Source organism: Bos javanicus, chromosome 16 (genome assembly GCF_032452875.1).
Source record: "Bos javanicus breed banteng chromosome 16, ARS-OSU_banteng_1.0, whole genome shotgun sequence".
Taxonomy (NCBI): domain Eukaryota; kingdom Metazoa; phylum Chordata; class Mammalia; order Artiodactyla; family Bovidae; genus Bos; species Bos javanicus.
This window is the reverse complement of record NC_083883.1, coordinates 54,725,622-54,751,261: the sequence shown is the minus strand read 5'-3', so window position 1 is coordinate 54,751,261 and position 25,640 is coordinate 54,725,622. Positions and strand designations below refer to the sequence as shown.

At 44.7% G+C, this 25,640-nt stretch overlaps 1 protein-coding gene across 2 annotated transcripts in view; it reads left to right on the top strand.

Moving 5' to 3' along the window:
• The first annotated feature begins 3,956 nt into the window (after positions 1-3,956).
• The window catches only part of PDPN (podoplanin), a 35,114-nt gene continuing 13,430 nt past the window's right edge, over positions 3,957-25,640 (top strand). The window contains exon 1 of one of the 2 annotated variants that reach the window (XM_061383226.1): positions 3,957-4,308. In XM_061383226.1, the coding sequence (XP_061239210.1) occupies positions 4,242-4,308 (67 nt within the window). In that variant the 5' untranslated portion in view covers positions 3,957-4,241. The remainder of the gene's footprint in view (positions 4,309-25,640) is intronic. The other variant, XM_061383225.1, reaches the window with a different exon arrangement.

The following is a 25,640-nucleotide window of genomic DNA, read 5'->3' as shown; positions in this document are numbered from 1 at the left end:
CAAGAGAGCACACTACCCAACAGGTTCAAGTCCTGCAACAGAGGGATTGCGGCTCCACCTGTCATTCCAGGAGAGCAGGAAAATCTGTGTGGTCTCTAAATGAATGAATCTCCAAGTGGGGCCTGAGAACTTGTTAGAAAGGCAAATTCTTAGGTACAACCCCAATCTGTGGGTCAGAAACTCTTAGAGTGGGGTCCAGCTCTCAGGGTCTTAATTTCTTTCCCAGCATCTTAATCTTAACCAGGCACATCTGATGCACACTGGCTTTGGAAGCCCCTTGGGAAACCATACTACTTTGAAAATCTGTTTCCTTGGATGTAAAATGGGTATTATCAGTGTTTTTAGTGCAAAGGATATCTTGAGGTTAAAAGAGATAATTCCTAAGGTCCCAGAGTTCCTGGTTAAATGTCACTGTTATTTCGCCAGTTACCCCTCTAAGAGCTCAAGCTGTTTCACAAGAATGTAGAAATCTGGGGCTTTCCTGGTGGCTCAGTGGTAAAGAATCTGCCTGCCAATGCAGGAGACATGGATTTATTTGATCCCTGATCCAGGAAGATCCAGGCAGGCTGGTTCAAAATTGGTTCAAAACAACGTCAAGGCTGTATATTGTCACTCTGCTTATTTAGGTTCTATGCAGAGCACATCATGTGAAATGCCAGGCTGGATGAAGCACAAGCTGGAATCAGGATAGCTGGGAGAACTATTAATAACCTCAGATGTGCAGATGACACCACACTATGGCAGAGAGCGAAGAACTAAAGAGCCTCCTGATGAAAGTGAAAGAAGAGAGTGAAAAAGCAGGCTTAAAACTCAACATTCAAAAAACTAAGATCATGGCATCCCGTCCCATCACTTCATGAGAAATAGATGCAGAACAATGGAAACAGTGACAGACTTTATTTCTTGGGGGCTCCAAAATCAGTGCAGATGGTGACTCAGTTCCGTTCAGTTCAGTTGCTCAGTTGTGTCTGACTCTTTGCGACCCCATGAATTGCAGCACACCAGGCCTCCCTGTCTATCACCAGCTCCCAAAGTTCACTCAGACTCACGTCCATCCAGTCAGTGATGCCATCCAGCCATCTCATCCTCTGTCGTCCGCTTCTCCTCCTGCCCCCAATCCCTCCCAGCATCAGAGTCTTTTGCAATGAGTCAACTCTTTGCATGAGGTGGCCAAAGGACTGGAGTTTCAGCTTTAGCATCATTCCTTCCAAAGAAATCCCAGGGCTGATCTCCTTCAGAATGGACTGGTTGGATCTCCTTGCAGTCCAAGGGATTCTCGAGTCTTCTCCAACACCACAGTTCAAAAGCATCAATTCTTCGGCGCTCAGCTTTCTTCACAGTCCAACTCTCACATCCATACATGACCACAGGAAAAACCATAGCCTTGACTAGACAGACCTTTGTTGGCAAAGTAATGTCTCTGCTTTTGAATATGCTATCTAGGTTGGTCATAACTTTTTTCCAAGGAGTAAGCGTCTTTTAATTTCATGGCTGCAGTCACCATTTGCAGTGATTTTGGACCCCAAAAATAAAGTCTGACACTGTTTCCCCTGTTTCCCCATCTATTTCCCATGAAGTGATGGGACAGATGCCATGATCTTTGTTTTCTGAATGTTGAGTTTTAAGCCAACTTTTTCACTCTCCTCTTTCCCCTTCATCAAGAAGCTTTTTAGTTCCTCTTCACTTTCTGCCATAAGGGTGGGATCATAGAAAAAGCAAGAGAGTTCCAGAAAAACATCTATTTCTGCTTTATTGACTATGCCAAAGCCTTTGACTGTGTGGATCACAATAAACTGTGGAAAATTCTGAAAGAAATGGGAATATCAGACCACCTGATCTGCCTCTTGAGAAATTTGTATGCAGGTCAGGAAGCAACAGTTAGAACTGGACATGGAACAACAGACTGGTTCCAAATAGGAAAAGGAGTATGTCAAGGCTATACATATTGTCACCCTGCTTATTTAACTTATACGCAGAGTACATCATGAGAAATGCTGGGTTGGAAGAAGCATAAGCTGGAATCAAGATTGCCGGGAGAAATATCAATAACCTCAGATATGCGCTACAGCCATGAAATTAAAAGACGCTTGCTCCTTGGAAGAAAAGCTATGACCAACCTAGACAGCATATTAAAAAGCAGAGATATTACTTTGCTGACAAAGGTCTATCCAGTCAAAGCTATGGTTTTTCCAGTAGTCATGTATGGATGTGAGAGTTGGACTATAAAGAAAGCTGAGCACTGAAGAATTGATGCTTTTGAACTGTAGTGTTGGAGAAGACACTTGAGTCCCTTGACTGTAAGGAGATCAAATCAGTCAATCCTAAAGGAAATCAGTCCTGAATATGAATATTAATTGGAAGGACTGATGCTGAAGCTGAAACTCCAATACTTTGGCCACCTGATTCAAAGAGCCAACTCACTGGAAAAGACCCTGATGCTGGGAAAGAGTGAAGGCAGAAGGGGAGGACAGAGGATGAGATGGTTGGATGGCATCACCGACTCGATGGCCATAAGTTTGAGCAAGCTCCGAGAGGTGGTGATGGACAGGGAAGCCTGGAGTGCTGCAGTCCATGGGGTCACAGGGTTGGACACGACTGAGTGACTGAACTGAAATGAATGCAATGACACCAATAAAATGCATGAACGTGATGGGGAAGTAAGTTCAGATTACCCTATCTACAGTTTTCTCTTTATGTTTCCAACCCCTGCACTCTCCAGGGTCTCTTCCTCTCCTTATTTCAGGTGTCAGAGCCTATCTGAGAGCCCCAGGACAAGACTTCACCTGGGAGAGTGTTAGAAATTCAGAATTTCCCCAGGAAGCTTTACAACATTCTAAAAGTGATTGCCTGGGTCACGGGTGTTTGAGAAGGGCTGCCCAGGGCTCTGTTTACTAAATATTCTTGGGGTTTCTGCCTTAGGAATTCCCTGAGGGTCTGATTACAATCTCCCCATATGATTCTTACGACAAAGTAAATTTGGAATCTAGGGGTTCACCTTCTCCTTAGGATCCGAAAAAAAAAAAACCAATTTTCACCCCAGGATGGAGCTTTGGGGCATTCATCTTCTGGCTCTTTTTGTTGAATGGAACTTATGGCATTTGGGAGTGGACCACCTTTCCAACGCCTACCCTTAAGAGAAAAATATTTAATTCCAAGAGTTCGAAAGGAAATAAAACAAATTCTCTTCTTGTTGCTAACATCCAGTACCTGAGATCAGAACCAGTAAAATGGGGATTAGGGGGTCAAGGTCCGGGATTAGAAGGGACGAGCCCCAGCTGGAAGTGCCCACAGGTTGGTGACCGGGTGGGTCCTTTTGACACCCTTGGGCTGTGGCGCCCCACCGACTGAATGCGCGGGTGGGCCCGCGTCCCGCAGCGCTGAAACCGAAGTAGGGAGAGGTTGGATTGAGCGCTCAGCATTTTCCCCACAACTGCCGAATCCCACGAGCCTGCCAAGCTCCCAGCCAGCTCTCTAGGGATGCACCCCCGACCCCCTACGCCAGCCAGAGCCCGCCCGCTCCCAGCCCCCAGACAAGGGCGCAGTTTACCAGTGGGAACCGCCTCTGGCCCACCGACAGCAGGAGGACGGCCGCATTTTTTTTTTAAATGCCATCAAATTCAATATTTACAAGAACAATCCCATGTTTGGTGCTAAAATGACTGGCCACACAGGAAACAGTTTACTTCTTATAAGAAGAAAAACCCAAGCTTGTGCCTTACTCTTAAAAAGAGAGAGAGAATAATAAATACAGTTTAAAAATTACCCCCCCAAATCGCTTATTGCATGCGCCCCCTTTCCCTCTTTTCGAGGAACAAATAGAAGCAACTTTGCCGGGACCCATCGGCGGGTCCTAGCAGCCCCCGCAGCTGTGGCCTTGTAACTTTAAACCTGGCCTGAGGTCATCGTTTTCGCTCTGGCCAAACACAGGCAGGGGGCGGTCCTAGCGAACCCGAGACTGGGACCACCTTAGCGCGCGGACTCACCCCGCCCTCGCCCTCGTCGGAGAGATAAATGCTGACTCCGATCCGAAAGTTCCCAACTGCAAAGTTTGCTTCTCCGGCAGCTGTTGCGAGCTAAGTAACTTGGGGATTCCCTCCCTCGCTGGGACTCCGTTTTCCAGGCCCCACGTCTCGCGCGCTCCATCAAGGGAAGGCCCCTGGCTACGGAGCTTTTTCATCTTTCCCCAGCCCAGAAACTAGCTGCTCGGCCCCCCACCCCAAAGAACAAGTCAGCTAAGAAAAATGTGGAAGGTGCCAGTTCTGTTCTTCATTTTGGGAAGTGCATCGTTCTGGGTCTTGGCAGAAGGAGGTAAGGCCAGCGGGCGGAGCTCCCCGAGCAGCTAACTGGTGGGGACGAGCGAGCCGGGACTTGCGGGTTGCCGGGGCCTGGAATGTGAGGTTGCCCGGGGGAGCAGTGTGCGCGCCGGGGTCTGGAGGCCCCGGGAGAAGGAGAGACGGCGGCTTAGCCGGTGCCAGGTCCCAGGCAAAGAGCTGAGCGGGGTGCCAGGGAAAGACCCCGAATCCACAGGTAGCAGGTGGGGAGCAGAGGGTCCCTCGGGGCCGACCCACCTCCTGCCAACCCTTCCTGGCTCCCGAGAGACAGAAGGCTAGCAGCCAGGCGCCTTCCACTGGCGGTGATGGGATTTTCTCAGGGCTGTGTATTGGAGACATGCTCATGGCCTCAGAAGTACTGGCCCCTTAAAACTGTGAGGGTTGGGGATGAGGGTGGGATATCCCTGTGCAGCGACGGCCTCCCTCTGGGGGCTGCCAGTCTGTAAGACAGCACGTTGGACACACTCAGGGGGGATTCGTTATCCTCTGTGGAGAGGGTAGTGTGTGGGCGTAAGAACTGAACTGGAGGGTCCTGAGTGCATGAGGGAGTGGCCCATTATTAACGCTGATGTTTAAGTTCCTTTGGGGCCACGTGTGGAACTTGGCCAACAGTGTCAATGACCGCGTGTTGGTGACTCCTTAGACCTTCACTTCTCTAGAGCTGAGAATGAGGACACTGCTTGCCCATCACTCTCATTATCTTCTCCTTCTTCCCTCTTCTTACGTCTCCTCCTCTTGCCCCTTGCTGCTGTGTTGGTAGCCTCCAGTCACATTGGTCAGTGTTTTCTTTTTCTTGGGTTTTTATTTTGATCTGTTTCCACTGTAGAATATAAGCTCCTGTGGACACAGCTGTGTCTTCACCTTGATCTCCAGGGCCAAACAATATCCGGCCCTTAGTAGTTGCTCACTGAATGTTGGTTGAAGGCATTGTAAGCTAACTAGGGATCTTTGCAGTTGAAGCTTGAGGAAATGAAACTCTTTTACATTTTGCAAATTGAGGATGGAGGTAGCCCCGGAGCCAGAGGAATCCTGCTTGAAGGGAGGGGCTTGAAGGAGGCCTCCACACAAAGACAATAATACCAGCTCCAGCCAGTGAGTGATTCAGGGTGTGTTTCCCTGTGTGCGCTGCTTGGAGACTGAGGTGCTCTCTGTGCTGTGCATGTGTGCTCAGTTGTGTCCAACTGTTCTGTCAGCCCATGGACTGTAGCCCAGCAGGCTCCTCTGTCCGTGGGATTTCCCAGGCAAGAATACTGGAGCAGGTTGCCATTTCCTCCTCAGGGGATCTTCCGGACCCAGGGATTGAACCCGAGTCTCCTGTATCTCCTGCAATGGCAGGCGGGTTCTTTACCCCTGTGCCATCTGGGTGGGAAGCCCTCTTTTTGCTGGGTGGTGAGCTATTCATGGTGGTCCTGTCTTTGGAACTTCTCTCTCCAGAGCAACATACATGGCTCTTCATTTCAGTTACATTTCATTTTTGGCCAGACTGCAAATGACACCATTTTGTGCTCAGCAGGGCAAGATGTGGGAGGCCCCCAAATTGAGCCTCGTCCCAGCTCTGCTCAGGAAAGAGGGCCACTGGGTGGCATCCTCTCCCCTCCCCTAGCCTCCACCACCCCCCGCCGACTCCCCTGCAACCCCCTTGCCCCAGGGAAGAGTTTAGCTGTAATTATCTTTAAGCCAATTCTGAATATCAAAGGTACTCCTAAAAAGAAGTAATAATTTAAAAAAAAATTGTTGTGGCTGAAAAACCAGCCACTTCTGGTAATAGCAACTCGATTGGGAAAGACTGAAGCACCCTGGCCCTGTCCCCGGGGGCTGTGTGTCAATGCAGAGTTACTGGGCTGCTGGCTAAGAGTTGAGGCCCAGGAGGGGTTTTGTCTGAGGATAATGAGCGAGGCAACTTGAATATGGATGAATAACTTCTTTGAGCTGAGCCATTGTGGGCTCTTGTCGGGGAGTTGAGCTAGGGGTAATTATGGTGATGAATTTTATTATCCTTCTCTTAGGAGTCTACTCCCTACTGGGCTTCCCTCTTCTAAAATTATAATCTGGTTCAGTTGTACAATCTGGTCCTCTGGGTTGAGATGTCCTCTGGGTCTCATGAGATATTAGTGGATTTAAAGGAGCTCAGTGGTCCACACATCTGGCATTTTCCTCCACTGTCAGGCCCCACCTTCACTCTGAACTTTCATCCAAGACACGTACACAGGTCGCTCCGTAAGATCGTTTATTTTGTGAAATTCTGCAGGCTGCTGCTTGCTGAAAACTCACATGTGCTTTTTCCCGGACCAGTCCACCCAGGATTAATCATGCGATGAACACATTTCCCTGTGCTTTCCCCAAAACTCTTGCCAGTTTCGGAGGCTTGGAAATCTTCACGAGTTGCTAAGAGTTTTGTTGCACTTAAGGTATCTCAGGTCTGTTAGAGCCTTCTCGAGGGAGGCTCTGATGACACTGGCATGTGAGATCCAAGATAGCATTTAATATATGAAAGCACGTTTCTAAAAAGTATCCTCGCTTGAGAAGGCTAAACTGGGACATGGCAAGAGGGAGGAACCCAGGCTGATCAGAGGTACACGGCGGCCTGTCCCCGCTTCCTCTGGCCTTTGAAGTGAGTAACCAGTGAGTAAGTCTATACTGAGAATTACAAGGACCCCCAACCTTGGCATGAAGGTGGATGGTGTGACCGAGCGGGAGGGACACCACCTCTCTCCAATGCCCATCCCCCACCACATGCCAGGAATGTCATGGTTATTAAATCATCATGCATCCTTAAATTATACATTATTATCTTCAGAATATGCCAGATTCCAAAAACAGGCCTAACTCCAAACCTCAAGCTTTTTTTTTTTTAACCTGCATTACACATTGGGGGGAAAAAAAAAGGTTGAACTTGAAATTAAAGGTTAACCTTGCTTTAAACTCCTTAAACATGAAAACAAAAAATTTTCAAGGTATATAAAGTTCTTTACATTTGATACTTACCGTAATATTCCTTTTAGAATGAAAATGTCACGGTACATTAAAATAGGATTTGTTCATGCTTTCCCCAAATAGAAACTCAGCATCTCCTGATATGCTGGATATGAAATTCTAAGCACTTTTGAGGAAGGCACACCTAACGTAAAGCATTGCACTTGAGTCCTTACCAGCAAAACGATGAACGTGTGCTTTAAATTCCACTGGCTTATCTGAATATTTGTCATATTTCTGGCTTCCAAGAACAGGCGTGCCAGGTTACAGCTTGTGGAAATATTATGGGGGAGGATGTTGAGAGAGGAGAGGCTCATATAGCTGGCAGTACCTTTGTGAGACTTGAAGAAGTTAAATCAACTCCTGTAAGGCTCTCTAAGGACCCTCCCACTCCTTGGGTATTCCAAAGAAATACTCAGTGAGAGTGTTTTGTTGGAAGAGAATCAAATGAGTGGGGTCATCGGGTGGGCTACAGAGATAAATCTTGGGATTCCCACAGGGGTGAGCAAAAGAGATAAAACACCTTTAAAAAAAATTAAGTATTTATTTTTGGCTGCGCTGGGTCCATTGCTGGACCCTAATTGCTGGACTATGCTTTTCTCTAGTTGAGGCAAGCCAAGGGCTACCCTCTAGTCACGGTGCACAGGCTCCTCACTGCAGTGGCTTCTCTTGTTGCGGACACGGGCTGTAAGGTGAGCAGGCTCAGTGTTGCAGTCCCCGTGCTCAATAGTTGTGGTGCCCGGGCTTGGTTGCTCTGCGGCATGTGGGACCTTCCCAGATCAGGGATCGAACCCATGTCCTCTGCATTAGCAAGCTGATTCATTACCACTGAGCCACCAGGAAAGCCCTAAAAGCACCTTTTGAATGGAGTTCTGAATCCTTTCCCTACTGATTTCCTAAAACCTTGGGGGAAAGGGAAGTGATGGGGCATTTTATCTGAGGGTTATGAGATGGAGCCAGGTTAGGGAGCAACTGGAATTCTGCCACCTTCATCCAAGGCAGGAAACTGAGGTGACTGTTTTCCTTCCCTCGAGACTCACCCCAGTGCCCACCAGCCCGCCTGCTCCTGGCGGCCAGTCCAGGGCAAGCGTTCCCTGGAGCTTCAATGGGTGGGGACGGATGGGTTTTCCCGATTTTTCACCTGGCCCAGTGCCTTTGCCTCAGGAACTGCTCAGGGGAGATGGGTTTAATCCTCTGAGGGAAATTTGTAGATCTGGCCACTTCATATACCTACTTGTCTGAGGAGCTGCACACTGAAATTGTCAGGGCAACACTAAATTTTATATGGGGGCGGGGAACCCCACAAAACACAAAAACAACAAATTTAGCAATAGGATAATCACCCTTCCGGAAGGTGACCTCTGTCCAGAGGGTCAGTGTTCCAGATAGTAAAGAGAGAATGTCACTGAGCCCTGGGGGAATGGAAATGATTGTCACTGTTACATTTGTAGCAGATAGGGAAGGGCCTCTAGAAGATGCGTCAACATTACTAATGAGAGTATTTCCGTAATTTATCACGCTGTCTTCATCTGGGTGTTGAAACACGACTTACTTAAGCAAAATTGTGATCCAATGAATGGTATCCTGCCTGGAGGAGTTTGTCTGCCTAGAATCTAGACAGGGAGGGGAAAGGAGTAAGGACTAGATGGTGTGAAACTTGTCCTGCCTGAGGAATGCGTTTAGTTAAATATTGACTGAGTAACTTCTTTGTGAGTCAGGCAAGGTAAACGGTATCCTTGCTAACGGCTACTGTAAGGTGTCCTGTCTGGTGGCTGAAGGGTTCTGGTCTCAGTCCAAGTGCCCCTAGAACTGTTCTGTCACAGTCTGGAGATGTATTCCCCCTACGTGCCCTTAGTCTGTGTGCAACAGACAGCATTTCAGGTATTTCACTCTTGAGAAGGGCATGCCTGGGATAACAAATGTGGGCAGAGACCACTGAAGAACTATTTCCCTTTGTCGATAAGCTATTTGAATTCCTGGACTCATAAGAGCGTGGCTAGGAAGATCAGTCCTGGATGTTCATTGGAAGGATTGATGCTGAAGCTGAAACTCCAATACTTTGGCCACCTCACGCGAAGAGTTGACTCATTGGGAAAAACCCTGATGCTGAGAGGGATTGGGGGCAGGAGAAGAAGGGGACAACAGAGGATGAGATGGCTGGATGGCATCACTGACTCAATGGGCATGAGTTTGAGTAAACTTTGGGAGTTGGTGATGGACAGGGAGGCCTGGTGTGCTGTGATTCATGGGGTCGCAGAGTCAGACACGACTGAGCAACTGAACTGAACTGAGGGAGAAAGGATTTCATGTGATCTAGATCACCCTATAATAAGATTAAATTTCTGAATCTGTGTAACTAAAGGAACTAGATTCTGGATGTGCAGTGTTCACAGCATTAACTGTATATTAGCATTGGAATGTGAAACTGTTAGTTGCTCAGTCACGTCTGGCTCTTTGTGACCCCATGGACTGGAGCCCACTAAGCTCCTCTGTCCATGGGATATCCCAGGCAAAACTACTGGAATGGGTAGCCATTCCCTTCTCCAGGGGAATCTTTCCAACCCAGAGATCAAACTCAAGAGATCAAACCCTGCATTGCAGGCAGATTCTTTACCATCTGAGCCATCAGGGAAGCCCAGTAAATGGATGTTATTGTTGTTCAGTTGCCCAGTTGTGTCTGACTCTTTGCGACCCCATGGACTGTAGCACACCAGGCCTCCCTGTCCCTCAATATCTCAGGAGTTTGCCCAAGTCCGTATTCATTGCATTGGTGATACTGTCCAGCCATCTCATCCTCTGATAGCCTTTCCTCCTTCTACCCTCGATCTTTCCCAGCATCCAGGGACTTTTCCAATGAGTCAGCTGTTTGCATCAGATGAACAAAATACTGGAGCTTCAGCTTCAGCATCAGTCCTTCCAGTGAGTATTCAGGGTTGATATTCCTTAAGATTGACTGGTTTGATGTCCTTGCTGTCCAAGGGACTATCAGGAGTCTTCTCCAGCACACAGTTCGAAGACATCAGTTTCTTGGTGTTCTGCCTTCTTTACTGACCAGTTCTCAACCCTATGTGACCACTGGGAAGACTATAGCCTGACTATACAGATCTCTGTTGGCAGAGTAGCATCTCTGCTTTTCAACACACCATCTAGGTTGGTCATCGCTTTCCTGCCCAAAAGTAACCGTCTTCTGATTTCATGGCTGCAGTCACCGTCCGCAGTGATTTTGGAGCCCAAGAAGAGGAATCTGTCACTACTTCCCTGCTTCTATTTCGTATGCAATAATGGGGCCAGATGCCATGATCTTAGTTTTGTTTTGTTTTTTAATATATTTAGTCTTAAGCCTGCTCTTTCATTCTCCTCCTTCACCCTCATCAAGAAGCTCTTTAGTTCCTCCTCACTTTGTGCCATTAGAGTGGTATTATCTGCATATCTGAGGTTGTTGATGTTCCTCCCTCCTCTCTTAATTCCAGCTTGTAACTCATCCAGCCCAGCATTTCTCATGATGTGTTCAGCGTATAGGTTAAACAAACAGGGTGACAGCAGACAGCCCTACTTCTTTCTCAATCTTGAACCAATCAGTTGTTCCATACAGGGTTCTAACTGTATGGAACTATATAATAGATAATATAATGTTATTATAATATAATAACATTGTGTGTGTGTGTGTGTGTGTGTGTGTGTGTGTGTGTGTGTGTGTGTGTCCTGTGCTCAGTTTGTCCCACTCTTTGGGACTCCATGGACTATAGTCTGCCAGGCTTCTCTGTTCATGGAATTTTCCAGGCAAGAATATTGGTGTGGGTTGCCATTTCCTCCTCCAGGGGTTCTTCCTGACCCAGGGATCACACCCGCTTCTTTTGAGTCTCATGCTTGCCAGTCAGATTCTTTATCACTGCCTCACCTAGGAAGTGAGTGCTTAGTGTCAAGCACTTTGCAAGCCCTACTTGATTAATCCATCCAACATAACTTGAAGATAGGAACTATTTGTATTTTATAGATAGGTAAAGAGGCTCAGAAAGATTCAGTAACTTACACACAGAGCCAGAGCTAGTAAATGACAGTGGTGAGACTTGACTCCAGGCAGTCCAACCCCAGAACCCATATCGCTAAACATTCAGCACAACAGCCAGCTATTCTTAGATTGAGGCTGCCAAGGACTCTCAGAGTTGTCAGCCAGTTGATTTCTTCAAGCAACTTTGACAGCATAACATCACAGTTATTTGCTAGACACATAATTCAGATTGAAGAACTAGACCTATATTGGGGTACCTAGTTAAAGGACATAATCCCTGTCCCCGTAAGCGTTTATAGAGTACATATCTTAATAAGAACTTTAAGAGTTAGAAAGGAGTCGTACATGGGATTACGGTTCACACAGGGAAGCAAGGCAGATGTCTGTGGCATATACAGATAAGAACAGAAAAAGTGGTGTAAAACGGCATGTCCTGTGTGACACACAGCATTACCAGATGCAGGTTTGGAGATGAGATTCTTGTGGGCCTTGGGAACTGGAAAAACCCTTCAGGGGAGGATGGGACTTGATCTTGGTGGTGAAAAATGGTGGGGTTGGTTGGACAGGGTGGTAGGGAAGGGCATTCTAGGCAGGAAGGAATGCTCAAGCAAATGCACAGAAATTAGAACAATCTGGAGTTTGTGTGGGAAAAGGTATGGGCGTCCAGGGCGGGGAAAAGCCATGGAGGCTGGCTGGAGTCAAGGGTGTCGAGTTGGGGAATTGCAGGAAATCTGTTGAGAGAAGGCTGAATCCAAGGTGAGTGTGAGCTAAACCTTTTCCTGTAATATAGCCAAATGGGAGCAGAGTGGGCCATGAATAGTGGCTGTCGGGGGGAAATGTAATGATAAGGGCACCACATGGGATTGAATCTAGTTTATGGGGGACTAGTCTGGGGGGAAGGGGAGAATCAGGAGGTAGAGAGACTAAGTGTAATGACAACACACGGGAGAATGAGATCAGATTTGGGGGAATGAGAGCCAGCAAGACTTACAGCACAGTATTTCCAGGCTTCTTTTTTCGTTTGTTTTTTGGGCTTTGCTGGGGCTCCCTTGCTGCACACAGGCTTTCTCTAATTGTGTCGAGCGGGGGCGACTCCTTGTCGCAGTGCACGGGCTTCTCATTGCGGGATCTTCCCGGACCAGGGATCAAACCTATGTCTCCCGCACTGGTAGGCGGATTCTTATTCTCTGCCACCAAGGATCCTCCAGGTTTCTTATTATTCTTTCCTCATTTCCCGATTTCTTATTCACATCTTATAACATTCATCACTATATTAAAATTTTTATTGATATGTAATTCTCATGTTGTAAAATTAACCCCTTTAGAATAGACAGTCCAGTGGGTTTTAGTATATTCAGAGTTGTGCAGCCATCACCACTGTCAGTTTTAGAATATTTTTATCACCCCTTCCTCCAAAACCCCAAACCATTAGCAGTTGTCCCCATGTCCCCCCATCTCCCCCAGCAACCACTAATCTGCTTTCTGTCTTTATGAGCTTGCTTATTTTAGATATTTCATATAAATGTCATCATATAGTACACGGTGCTTTGTGTCTGGTTTCTTTTACTTAGCATGGTGTTTTCAAGGTTCATGCATTTGTAGCATGAGTCTGAATTTCATTCCTTTTTATAGCTGAATAATACTCCATGGTGTGGCTAATACTGCATTTTTCTTATCTGTTCATCCATGGATGGACATTTGGGTTGTTTCCACTTTGGGGTTATTATGAATAATGCTGCTATAAACATTCATGTACAAGTCTTTGTATGGACATGTGTTTTCATTTCTCTCAAGGATACATCTAGGAATAGAATTGCTGGGTCATATGGTAGCTCAGGGACTTCCCTGGTAGTTCAGATGGCTGATAGCTCAACTGGTAAAGAATCCACCTGCAATGCCGGAGACCCCGGTTTGATTCCTGGGTCAGAAAGATTCCCTGGAGAACAGATAGGCTACCCACTCCAGTATTCTTGGCTGGAGAATTCCATGGACAGAGCAGCCTGACTGGCTACAGTCCATGGGGACACAAAGAGTAGGACATGACTGAGCGACTTTCACTTTTACATGGTAGCTCTAGGCTTTCCAGGTGGCTCAGAGGTAATAGAATCCTGCAATTCAGGAAACATGGGTTCGGTCCCTGGATCTGGACGATCCCCTGGAGGAGGAAATGGCAGCTCTACTATTCTTGCCTGGAAAATCCCATGGACAGGAGCCTGACAGGCTACAGTCCAAATGGTTGCAAAGAGCCAGACACGACTGAGTGACTATGCACACACACACACGCTCTGTAGCTCTTTGTTTAACTTTTTGTTGTTGTTCAGTCACTCAATCACGTCCGACTCTTTGCAACCCCATGAACTAAAGCACCCCAGGCTTCTCTGTCCTACACTGTCTCCTGGAACTTGCTCAAACTCGTGTCCATTGAATCGGTGATGCCATCCAACCATCTCATCCTCTGTTGTCCTCTTCTGCCTTCAATCTTTCCCAGCGTCATCTCTTCTAATGAGTCAGCTCTTCACATCAGGTGGCCAAAATATTGGAGCTTCAGCTTCAGTTTCAGTCCTTCCAATGAATATTCAGACCTGATTTCCTTTAGGATTGACTGGTTTGATCTCCTTGCTGCCAAGGGACTCCCAAGAGTCTTCTTCAGCACCACAGTTCTAAGGCATCAATTCTTCACTTATCAATTAACTTTTTGAGGAACTGCCAAACTGTTTTCCAAAGTGGTTCCATTGTACATTCCTACCAACAGTGCCAAAGTTCCAATTTCTCTATATCCTTGCCAAATCTTGTTATTTCCCATTTGGTTGAGTGGTTGGTTTGTTTTTTTAAAATTGTAGATATCCTAATGGGTATGAAGTGGTATCTAATTATAATTTTGATTTGCATGGCCCTAATGTCCAGTGACATTGTACAGCTTTTCATGTGCTTAAAGACCATTTATATATCTTCTTTGAAGAAGTATCTAATCTTGTTTTCTCATTTTAAAATTGAATAGTCATTTTTTATTGTTTAATTCTGTATGTATTAATATTTTGGGTACTAGACCTTTATCAGACTTAGGAATTGTCAGCATTCCTCCCACTCTGAGTTGGCTTTTCAGTCTCTTGATAGCATTCACTGAAGCACAAATTTTAAAAACTGATGAAGTCCAATTTATCTATTTTTTCTTTTGTTGCCTCTACTGTTGGTGTTTTATCTAGGAAGCCATTGCCTAATCCAAGGTCACAAAGATTTACTCTTATATATTCTTCCAACAGTTGTATGGTTTTAGCTCTTACATTGAGGTCTATGATTCATTTGAAATTAATTTTAATGAAGTAATCGTGGTGTGAAATAGAGGTCCAACTCCATTCTTTTGCATGAAGAAGACTAGTTGTCCCAATACCATTTGGTTGAAAAGATGATTCTTTCCACTGAATTATCTTGATACCTTTGTCAGAATGATTGCCCATAACACATGTACCCCAATGTTCACTGCAGAACTATTTACAACAGCCAGGACATGGAAGCAACCTAGATGTCCATCGACAGATGAATGGATAAAGAAGTTGTAGTGTATATATATATATATATATGATGGAATATTACTCAGCCAAAAAAGGAATGAATTTGAGTCAGTTCTGGTGAGGTGGATAACCCTAAATCATATTATTCAGAGTGAAATAAGTCGGAGAAAAACAAATATCATGTATTAATGCATATGCATGAAATCTAGAAAAATGATACTGATGAACCTATTTGCAGGGCAGGGATGGAGACGCAGACATAGAGAATAGACTTGTAGACACAATAGGAGAAAGAGAGGATGGGACAGATTGAGAGAGTAGCAGTGAAACGTGTAATTGCCGTATGTAAAATAGATAGCTGGTGGGAAGTAGCTGTATAACATGGGGGCTTAACCCAATGCTCTTTGACAACCCAGAGGGTTGGGATGGGGGATTGGTGGGGGGGAAGATCAAGAAGGTTGGGACATAATCTATACTTATGACTGATTCACATTGTCCTATGGCAGAGGCCAACACAACATTATAAAGCAATTATCCTCCAATTAAAAATAAATTTAAACAGTCACTTTCCCAGAAATGTGTGGGTTTATTTCTGGACTCTCAATTCTATTCTATTGGCTTATACATCTATCTTTATGTCAGTACCACATGGTCCTGACTACTGTAGTAGTACTTACTCTTTGTAGTAAGTTTTGAAATTGAGAAGTGTTAGTCCTCCTCTTTATTCTTTTTCAAATCGCTCTGGCTGTTCTTATCACTGTACTTTAACTGTCTGATATATATCTCTCACTCCTTGGAGACGAGAGGAGGACCCATCTTATTCAGCACTTAAAAGAACATATGGTTGGTAAAAACATTTGGCAGGAGGAAGAGGGGAAGAAACCCAGCCTTTTGGCAGGAATGACAAGAAGGCAGGTGATAGAAATCAGATTGGAGGGATGAGAGATAAGGAACCAATTTGATGAGAAAGAACAGTAAGTTATGCACTCTCTTATAGACACAGTGAGTTTGGGGTAATAGTAAGACATCTAGTCTGATGTAACTGATGGGTTCCTGGGGAGAAACTCAGCTAAAACAGCACAGAAATAATAAGCCCTACTTTGCTGCCTGAATTCCCCATTCATCGGAACAAGGGGAGAAAGATGGCAAAGAGGGTCAGAAGAGTATTGTTTTTAAAAAATTTTACCGAAGCACACTTCAAACTCCCAAACCAGGCTTCAGACCAAGGCCAAGAGCAGTCAGTGGAAACACAGCTACATCCTGTACATTCCTGGAGGGCCTCATCCTCCTGGGCTCACAGCTGAGCTGTGTGCAAGCTGTATGCGTGGATGGTGAGGTCAGAGCCAAAGGGGCTTCTCTTTTCACTCTTGCGAAATCAGGGCCTGCTCAGCTGACAGCCCTGCATGAATCAGAAGCTCGGTTTCCGAGCAGATGGTGAGGGTTTCCCAACACAGTTGAGATGCTGTGTTCCAGGCCAGCACTTCTAAAGCCTGCCTTAGTCATTTGATTATTCAAGTATTAATAACTAAATAGTTCTCCCTAAGAGGTGGCCTCCTGGCCAGGTTCCGGAAAAGTTATACAAGAGCGTTGATTCCAGTCTTCAGCACTATGGACTCATTTCCTCCTTTACTGAGAACATTCTGCTTTTGGTTAAGAGAGAGACCTTCCCTCAGGTTGAGTAATCTTGATTGAGGTTGTAACCAACAACCTCTAGTTTTAACATTTGAAGAGGGGTCCTGAGCCCTGTTTGCAGTTGGAGTGGGTGGATAAGCTGATTCATTCTCCTCAGTCCTATAAAGTGTAAATACTCATCCATTCATTCAGCTATCAGAGACTGCTAGCAGGAAGAAAGTTTTGAATGCAGAGTTATCAAGACCCTGGTGCTAAGAAAGACTGAAGGCAAAAGGAGAAGAGGGCAGCAGAGGATGAGATGGTTGGATGGCATCACCAACTCAATGGACGTGTTTGAGCAAACTCCGGGAGATGGTGAAGGACAAAGGAGCCTGGCGTGCTGCAGTCTGGATAAAATAAAAATAGCTAGTGGGAAGTTGCTGTATAACACAGGGCGCTAGTGAATTGAGTGTACATGAATTAAGCTTGCAGAGTTAGACATGACTTTTAGCGACTGAGCAATAGCAACACCAGTTTAGAGGAGGGTACTTCCTCCTGACACCTTGGTGGGGGGTGTTGGGGAGGAACGAGCGGTCTCTGAAGAAAGAGATGTTTTACCTGGAGCATAGGTAGGGTCTGGATGGGCAGTGATGGAGTTGAGTTGGGGAGGAAAATGAGTGGGAGCTGTGGAAAAGTGACCAATACGCATGAGGGCTGTGTTGCACAGTGGTTAGAGCCGGGGATTTCTCTGGAGTCTGACAGATCCTGATGTGTAACCCCTGCATCACCCCTTGCTGACTACATGGGCAGCTTACTCTCAGCCCCACCATCCTCATTTACAAAATAGGGATGATGTTAGTTTTCAAGGCTTTTTTGAAGATCAAAAGAGAGTGCTTGGCACAAATGTTTGGTCACCATTATTAAAATATCTGGGGCTTCCCTGGTGGCTCAGTGGTAAAGGATCCACCTGCCCAGGCAGGTGAATGGAATGGCAACCCACTCCAGTATTCTTGCCTGGGAAACCCCACGGACAGAGAAGCCTGGTGGTCTACAAAGAGTCGGACACAATTGAGCAACTAAACAACAAAAATTAAACTAATTTCCTCATGGGAATTAACTGGGAAGATTGGTAAAGTTTACGCAGTAGGTCTCAATTCCTTTCCCTCCATCGAAGGGGAAAGAATGGATGTAGTTGGAGACATATATTATGGGCTGTGAGCCTGCACCTTCCACCTGCCAATGACTTGGCGTGAGTCCTTCCTTCTGAAATGAAACAGGAGTCCCCAGCCATCGGCAGCCCCTCCCCTTTCTTTATTGCTGTGCTCAGCTGCAGAGACTTTCAGAACACTGCCTTCAACTTTGGGAGGTGACCCAGAGGGGTGACCCCACCCACAGCCCAAAGAAAACTGCTCCCCCCTGAAAGGCATCCTTGGGGCATTGAGCACAACAGCCCCTTCTCTGAAGTCAGGGGATGGTCGCTACTCCAAATATTAATGTGTAGCGTTTCTTCTGATTTCTCTAGAGGAACTAGTGACACTTGTCTGATCTCTGCAGCCTTGACATGTTTCTCTTGATTTTTATGGGAGAGGAACACATTGCCGATGCCAGCAGTGAGCAGTCTCAGCCCTGTGTTGGAGGGACTGACAGGACCGGACACAGTTAGTGGGCAGGCTGCTGCTCATTAAAAATCAAAGAGCAGAGCAGCAGAGTTCATCCTTATAGGAAAAGTATCCTATTTTCAGCCCTGCTGTCTCTTTCATCAGGAGAAGGCGTTTGACAACTCATGGGTGAAGCACAGGGGACAATGGCAGGAATGTTATAAGGGATAACTCAAAGGAAATCTCCTGTTTGGTTAGAAGTGTACTCGTTCAGTCAGTCACTCAACAAACCCCTACTAAATACTTAACCTATGGTGCCAGGCATGGGGAAAAGGGGATGGTATGTGCTGTGAGTAGTACTGTACTGCCTGGAGGAAAATTAAGAGTGCGTTCATCCCTGTGGAATGCTGAGTGGTGGGGCCAAGCCCTCTTGGAGTTGCCTAGATTTTCCTTGTCCAAACTTTGATCCACTAAGCAATTTACCAGGATCCTTGGAAGGGGTGGAGGTGGGTGGGAAACCCATTGACCATATCAGTGATTGTACTGACCACAACCCTGGGTCTGCCAGGAGTTGACGATCAGATGTAGGGCCCTGGATTAGCAAATGGCTTTCAATATTCCCAAGAAAGGCTGGCTGTACAAGGTCTGGATGTGGGCCAGCCTGTGAGACCAGAGGGGTCACTCAAGATGTGATAAATAAAAGCGAAGTCCAAATACCTTTTATTCCAGTTGCAAAAACCCAATTCATGGTAATTTAAGGGAGCACTATGAAACAGCTATTTGGGATGTTCTGAATGAAGATGACAGATAGTATAAAGATCTGAGTTATCTTGGAGATCACGGTGGGTGGTCTGCAGAAAGTTGGAAAACATTGGAGATTGGCACCTCCCTGCAGTTTGGGGTGTGTTTGTTTTCAGGCTTCTGAGCACAGTTTCGAAACATGATAGAAAAATAATACGTAAAAGCCTGTGCCTGGGCAAAGGATGAGAAGCAGACTTTTTGGTTTTGTTTTCTACATAGATGTTTTGACCTCCCTCTAAAAACATTACGTTCTCCCAAACTTCATTGGAATTATTTGTTTGTAAGCTATCTTACAGTTTTTCCTACAGGGAAAATCCAGAACTTCCTAGGATGTTGCAAGAAAAGAAAAAGAGCATTCTACTTCTCTATGGCCACAAAAGTCATTCCAAGGCCATGCAGTCATCCATCTTCAAAGGGTTGTTTGTGCATTTACGTGCTGGAGCAGCTTAAGATGCTAGAAAATCTAGACAGCATGAAAGATGTCTTAATCTACCAGTTTTCTTTGAAAGCCTGAGGGTAACTCAGCTTGACTTCTTTTAAAATCAACTTTCCCACTTTAATCTCCAGCCGCTCAATTCTGAAGCTTCAGGTCAACAGAAAGGACTACAGGGAACTTCTCCCTCACGTGGAGATGGAAAGTGGGCAGACGCTCTTTGCCAAAACTTAGGAAGGAGACTTGGGAGGCTGTCCTCATAAGACACAGTGGAATCCCAGACTTAGAGAATGAGCTTGTGGTTGCCGGAGGAAAAGATGGCAGGAAGGGATAATTAGGGAATTGGGGATGGACAGGTACACACTGCTGTATTTAAAATGGATAATCGACATGGACCTACTGTGTAGCACAAGGAAATTTGCTCAAAGTTACGTGGCAGCCTGGATAGGAAGGAAGTTTGGAGGAGAGTGAAGACACATTTATGTATAGCTGAATTGCTTTGGTGTTCACCCAAAACTATCACAACATTGTTAATTGGTTATTGTTGTTCAGTTGCTGAGTCATGCCCAACTCTTTGTGACCCCATGGGCTGCAGCATGCTAGGTTTCCTTGTCCTTCGCCATCTCCCAGCGTTTGCTCGAATTCACATCCATTGAGTTGGTGATACTATCCAACCATCTTATCCTCTGTCATCCCCTTCTCACTCTGCCTTCAATCTTTCCCAGCATCAGGGTCTTTTTCAATGAGTCAGCTCCTTGCATCGTGGCCAAAGTATTGGAGTTTCAGCTTCAGCATTAGTCCTGATGAATACTTAGGGTTGATTTCCTTTAGGATTGAGTTCTTACCGCCCTCCAAAAAAAGCACGAGGTAAAATCTAGTAAAGGACTCAGCACCGTATGGGAACAGCCTGCTTTACTCAGTTCATCCATTCATATTCTAAATGTTGTTATCCACAGAATGGCAACAGATGGTAAAAGTCTCGCCTCTGAGGTTTCATGCTTATTTCTGTTTGTTGGGATAGTGACTTTAGATGCTTTCCAGTTAATACCTGTCCAGTTCTTTCCCTTCCTGCTGCTCTGCCCTGGTGTAAGCACTGCCTACTTCTGCCTGGACAACAGTCTAAGTGATGCTCAGCTTCAGTCTGACGCTGGCACCTTCCCCAACACCTACATCTATTCTGTGGCACTAGAGTGGCTCCTGGGGCTGGAGTTAGGTCCTTCCCACACTCAGAGCATCTTCTGGCTATAAAATTAAGTTCAAATCAAAAGCCCTTCATACAGAATTCCACCAGTCTGGCCCTCTACCCCTCCCCGGTCTTGTCTCTCACTGTCCAGCCACATTGATCAGCCTGCTTCTCAAGTGTGTGGTGCTGCATTCTGGGCTTCAGGGTTAGTGAGACCAGCTTTTCACTTAACTGGAGATCACTCAGTCATTCGACAAATACTGAGTGCCTACTCTGTGCCAGTATCGTAGACAATGGGGACATCAAGATGAAACAGCCTTTACTGAGCTTGTGTTCTAGAGGGATAGTCAGTTAGTGAATATACTAATTCACTAAATAGTATGTTATGATTTCAGTGGGTGGTCAAGAAGCCTCCTGAGAAAATGCCCTTTAAGCAGAGATCTGAAGTGGGTGCAGGAGCACCAGCTTGAAATTTTCCTTGTCTGCCTGTTGAGAGTCCCTCCTCCTATCCCACCCCAACAGTACCCAAATCCATGAGAATGGAGACCTCACCTGGGTCACTTTTCTGTTTCCAGTGCCGAGAATGGGGCCCAACATGCAGGTATCATTGTTTAGTCACTCAGTCAAGTCCAACTCTTTTTGCAACGCTGTGGACTATAGCCCACCAGGCTCCTCCATCCATGGGATTTCCCAGAAAAGAATACTGGAGTAGGTTGTCATTTCCTCCTCCAGATTCCAGGGGATCTTTCTGACCCAGTGATTGAACTCACCTCTCCTACACTGGCAGGCAGATTCTTTACCACTGAGCTATCAGGGAAGCCCCCAGCATGTAGTAGGTGTACAATAAGTATTCTGGGAAATAGAGGTGAACTCAGAAAGGCTCCAATCTCCACCCCATCACTGCTGCTGCCTTTTTTTGTAGAACCAAGAGTACCTCGGCTCTGAGAAGTATAGCCTTTGTAAGGCAGACCACGCCTGTCTTCTAATCTGCCACTTCTGAAACCTCAGTCCTAGCAAGGGAACTCATTTGAGGAAATAGAAATTGTGGTCACTACATAATTAGACTGAGGGATTCTAACAGATGGTGTCTCATAAGGGGAGGTGAGATGCTCAAGAAAGCAACTGCTTTCTATAACCAGGATTATAATTTAAGGGAGAGTGAGGATGGGGGTGAAAAGGAAGGATGTCAGAACCCAGGGAAGGGCATTTTCCAGGCAACAGCTACCCCAGAGGCACAAAAAAGGGTTTGAGGGGCCAATGAGCAGTCTAAAACACTTGGCTTTGCATCTGCTTACTGACCAGGCCAACTCAGAAAATCGTTAAACTTCTGACCTTGTAAAGAAAGTTATTCTGGCACTTGTTCAAACAGTTGGAAGATTTTATTCAAGACTATTGCCTCAGGGAAGAGAGATGGGGTTCAACTCTGAGTACAGCGGGGACAGCTGAGGATTCATAGCCAAGAAGCAGAGAGAGGGGCAGTGGATGGAAAATTGTGAAGAAGAGACCTCAAAGGTAGGGGATTCTTGCTAAACTAGCCTAACAGGATTCTTGCTAAAGGCAGGCCAGGGATTTAGAAATCAAAGGTGGGAGATGGAGAACTTGATTAGAGAGAATCAAGTGATTCTCTATAAACTGACTTAGCAGGGTTCTTGCTGAAACTAGACTCTGTAATGATGAACACTGAAGCCGGAGGACATGGCCTCACTGAGAAGAGGGCTCAGGAGTTTCAACAAAGGTTGGTCAAGGAAGGTCTCTGTCAGCCTCACTTTGCTCATCTGGTAAGTGGGGACAAACACACCAGCTTAATTTTTGGATGAAAATCTAATTTATATTCCCATTTTACATCATGCTTCAAGATAAACACAGGACAAATAGATTCAGTGTAAAAACAAAAACTTACAGAAAATGTAGATGAATATTTACATAATCTTGAGAAAGAGTTTGTAAGTATGATATTCAGAGAGACAAAACAAGCTTAATCAGTTTGACTAATGGCAGACCTTGCCACTTATAAGGTATGTGCAAATGCCAGTTAATTAAAAAAATTATTGCAGCATCTATTCCAAAGAATATATATTTTTCTCAATTTTATCACTCTATTCTACCCCAGAAAACTTAAAGAAATAAGCTTTATTTCCTGATTTTGTTAAATAAAATGCAACTTGAGCTTATGTTGCATTTGTTCATTTCCTTCTTCCTATTGATATTTCAGTTCTCTGGATTAATTAATTTATTTTTATGTACTTTGGACTGGACTGAATCTTCACTGGTATGTGAAGGCTTTCTCTAGCTGCGGCAAGTAGGGGCTACTCTACTCTCACCTTGCAGTGTGTGTGCTTCTTACTGCGGTGGCTTCTCTTGTTTTGGAGCACAGGCTGTAGAGCACAGGCTCAGTAGTCGTGGCACACAGGCTTAGTTGCTCTGCGGCGTGTGGAATCTTCCCAGACCGGGGATCAAAAGTCCTCTGTGTTGGCAGGTAGATTCTTAACCACTAGACCACACCCTCTGGATTAATTTAATGGTGCCAGACAAGTGCTATGAACCAATTAGCCATGTAATATATTGACTGGATGCCATAAAAGGTTATATATTAGTTCCCTGTCATACAGAGTGAAGTAAGTCAGAAAGAGAAAACATACATATTAACACGTATATGTGAAATCTAGAAAATGGTACAGGTGAACCTATTTGCAAAGCAGAAATAGAGACACAGATGAATAGAACAAATGTATGGACACCAGGTGGAAAGAGGCTGCTGCTGCTGCTGCTGCTAAGTCGCTTTAGTCGTGTCCGACTCTGTGCGACCCATAGATGGCGGCCCACCAGGCTCCCCCGTCCCTGGATTCTCCACTACTATGTATAAAATAGATAACTAATGAGAACCTAAAGTATAGCACAGGGAACCCTAGTCAATGCTCTGTGGTGACCTAAATGGGAAGGAAATCCAGGAATATATTCTTAAGGCATAAAGAAGACTTAAAAATTATTTAAAGATGAATACCATAAAAGAAAAATGATCATAAGAGAAGACACTCCCATCAACCAGCAAACATAAGGAACAACTCAGTACCGCAAATCAGAGAAATGTAAACAAAACCAAAAAATTGAAAACACTTACTCAAAGGCTTAATCAAGAATTTGGGACTGTTGTAAGACAATCACAGTGACAGTGTAACTAATGTTCCATCAAATTCTAAATATTGTAAATGAAATGCCATCCCATAAATATATGGAAACTAGAATGATTTCTTTGGGCTATTAGATTTTGATGCAAAGATAAAAATGATTCACTTGTGTTAATATTTAGTTATATCCAGCAGCTTCAGCTGCATGCAGCAAATTCTGATAAATTCTCATTTCATTTTTATTCTGATACAAATATTCTCTAATTTTCCTTATTATGGTTTCTTAGATATACCTATCATTTAAAAGTGGACATTTCATTTCCAAATACATGAAGTTTTTAAAGTATCTTTGGTATTAACTTCTAAGTTTGATAGTTATCATTTAATGGTTCCTTCTCTGTAATCACCCTGTGTGTTTTCAGTGTTTTAACTTTATTGAGGCTTTCAATGGCTAAATCAAAGATCTCTCTTGGTAAATGACACATTGTATTTGAAAATATCTGGGCTATTTTCAAATATCTTTTGATACTGATTTCTAAAATAATTCCACAGTGAGAAGAGGACAGACTCTGAATGATTCCAATACCTTTAAGCCATGACATTTTTGCATCTTGTTTTATGCACCTGGATATTTTCCAGTGTCTCCTGGTTTATAGTCTATGGGAACTTGAATTTGTATCCTGCTATTGTGTGAAAATTGTATAACTCTTAATTATGTTGAATTGGTTCATAGTGGTTTTCATGTCTACTATATCCTTCTGCTTTTCTGTCTATTCATTCTATTAAGTTTTGAGAGTTTGATATTGAAGCTCCAACTAAAAATCTTAATTTATCTACTTAAAAAATAATTGTAATATGTAATTTTAATACATATGAAAATGCAGAACAATGTAGCTTTGTTATGTATTTTCCATATCTCCTGTAAATGTGTTGTCATACTTTCATAATTAAAAAAAAAACAAACCAAAAAAATGATTCATAACTAGCACCTTCATCCCTGATACACATCTCTTCAGTGCTTATTGGCTCTCAAACTTAAACACCTTAGGATCAAATCAATTTATCACATCATCTTCTTAGAAGTAGTAGTTTTTAAAAGAATAACATGTACACACCAACTCCAAAGCACGTGGATGGCTTACAGACAGAGTTGAAAATTTCCACGGGTTCTGACCCACAGGCTGGGGGAGGCTGGGAGTGGCAGGGAGGTGTTCGTGTGAGCACAAGGGGACGTCGCTCTAGAACAGACTCTGTTATTGCAGGTCCGTCACTGCATTTACATAAGCAGTTGTGTGTGTCGACTATGTGCACACGTGTCTTAGGAAGAAGAAAATGATTGGAGAGGAAAGACAGCAACACATGATTTGAATTTCACCATTCAAGAGAAAAGGATGTCAAATGCTGGCTGGACACTCAGCAGTTCATCCGCAAAGCCTTCAGCCAAAGTAATGAGAGGGACAAGTGAACATCCCTTGTTAAAGATCAACTTTCCCAGGGAGCAAAAAGAATGCCAGGGCGGTGAGACAAAAGACATGCCTCTTCATCATGAGTGTCGTTCATAAAATGCCCTTTTGTCTATTCAGAGCGATTTTAGTCCTTGGCTCTGTGGGCCAAGGGTAGAAAAGAGCAAGAAGGAATTTTTATCATTAGGCTTTCAATGAACTGAACTTTCTACAAAAGAATTCAACTTTGACTAACTTAGTCCTGTACTTATTTTTTTTTAAGCAAGGGTGGTTTGGTTTTGCTTTTTAAAGCTAGAGGATGCCATATGGTAAGTGATTTTGCTGAACACTGCAGAAAATGTTTTTAAATGGATGGTTTGTTAAGTGTATTTGAACCTGGAGTGGAAGAAAAGAAAATAGAATGCTAAGTTTTTTAATAAAGACTGCTTGCCTGGCAAAGGGATATTTCCCCTTGAAGTTGATAAATACATTCAACATTTGCTGAGATCATAATCTTAAATCCTTAATGAGAGCTGATCACTACCCCTACTCCTACCCCAGCAGCCAGCCAGAAAGGGAGCAATCTATTTGCTGGCACTGAGGTATCAGTTAGTTGCTAACTAAT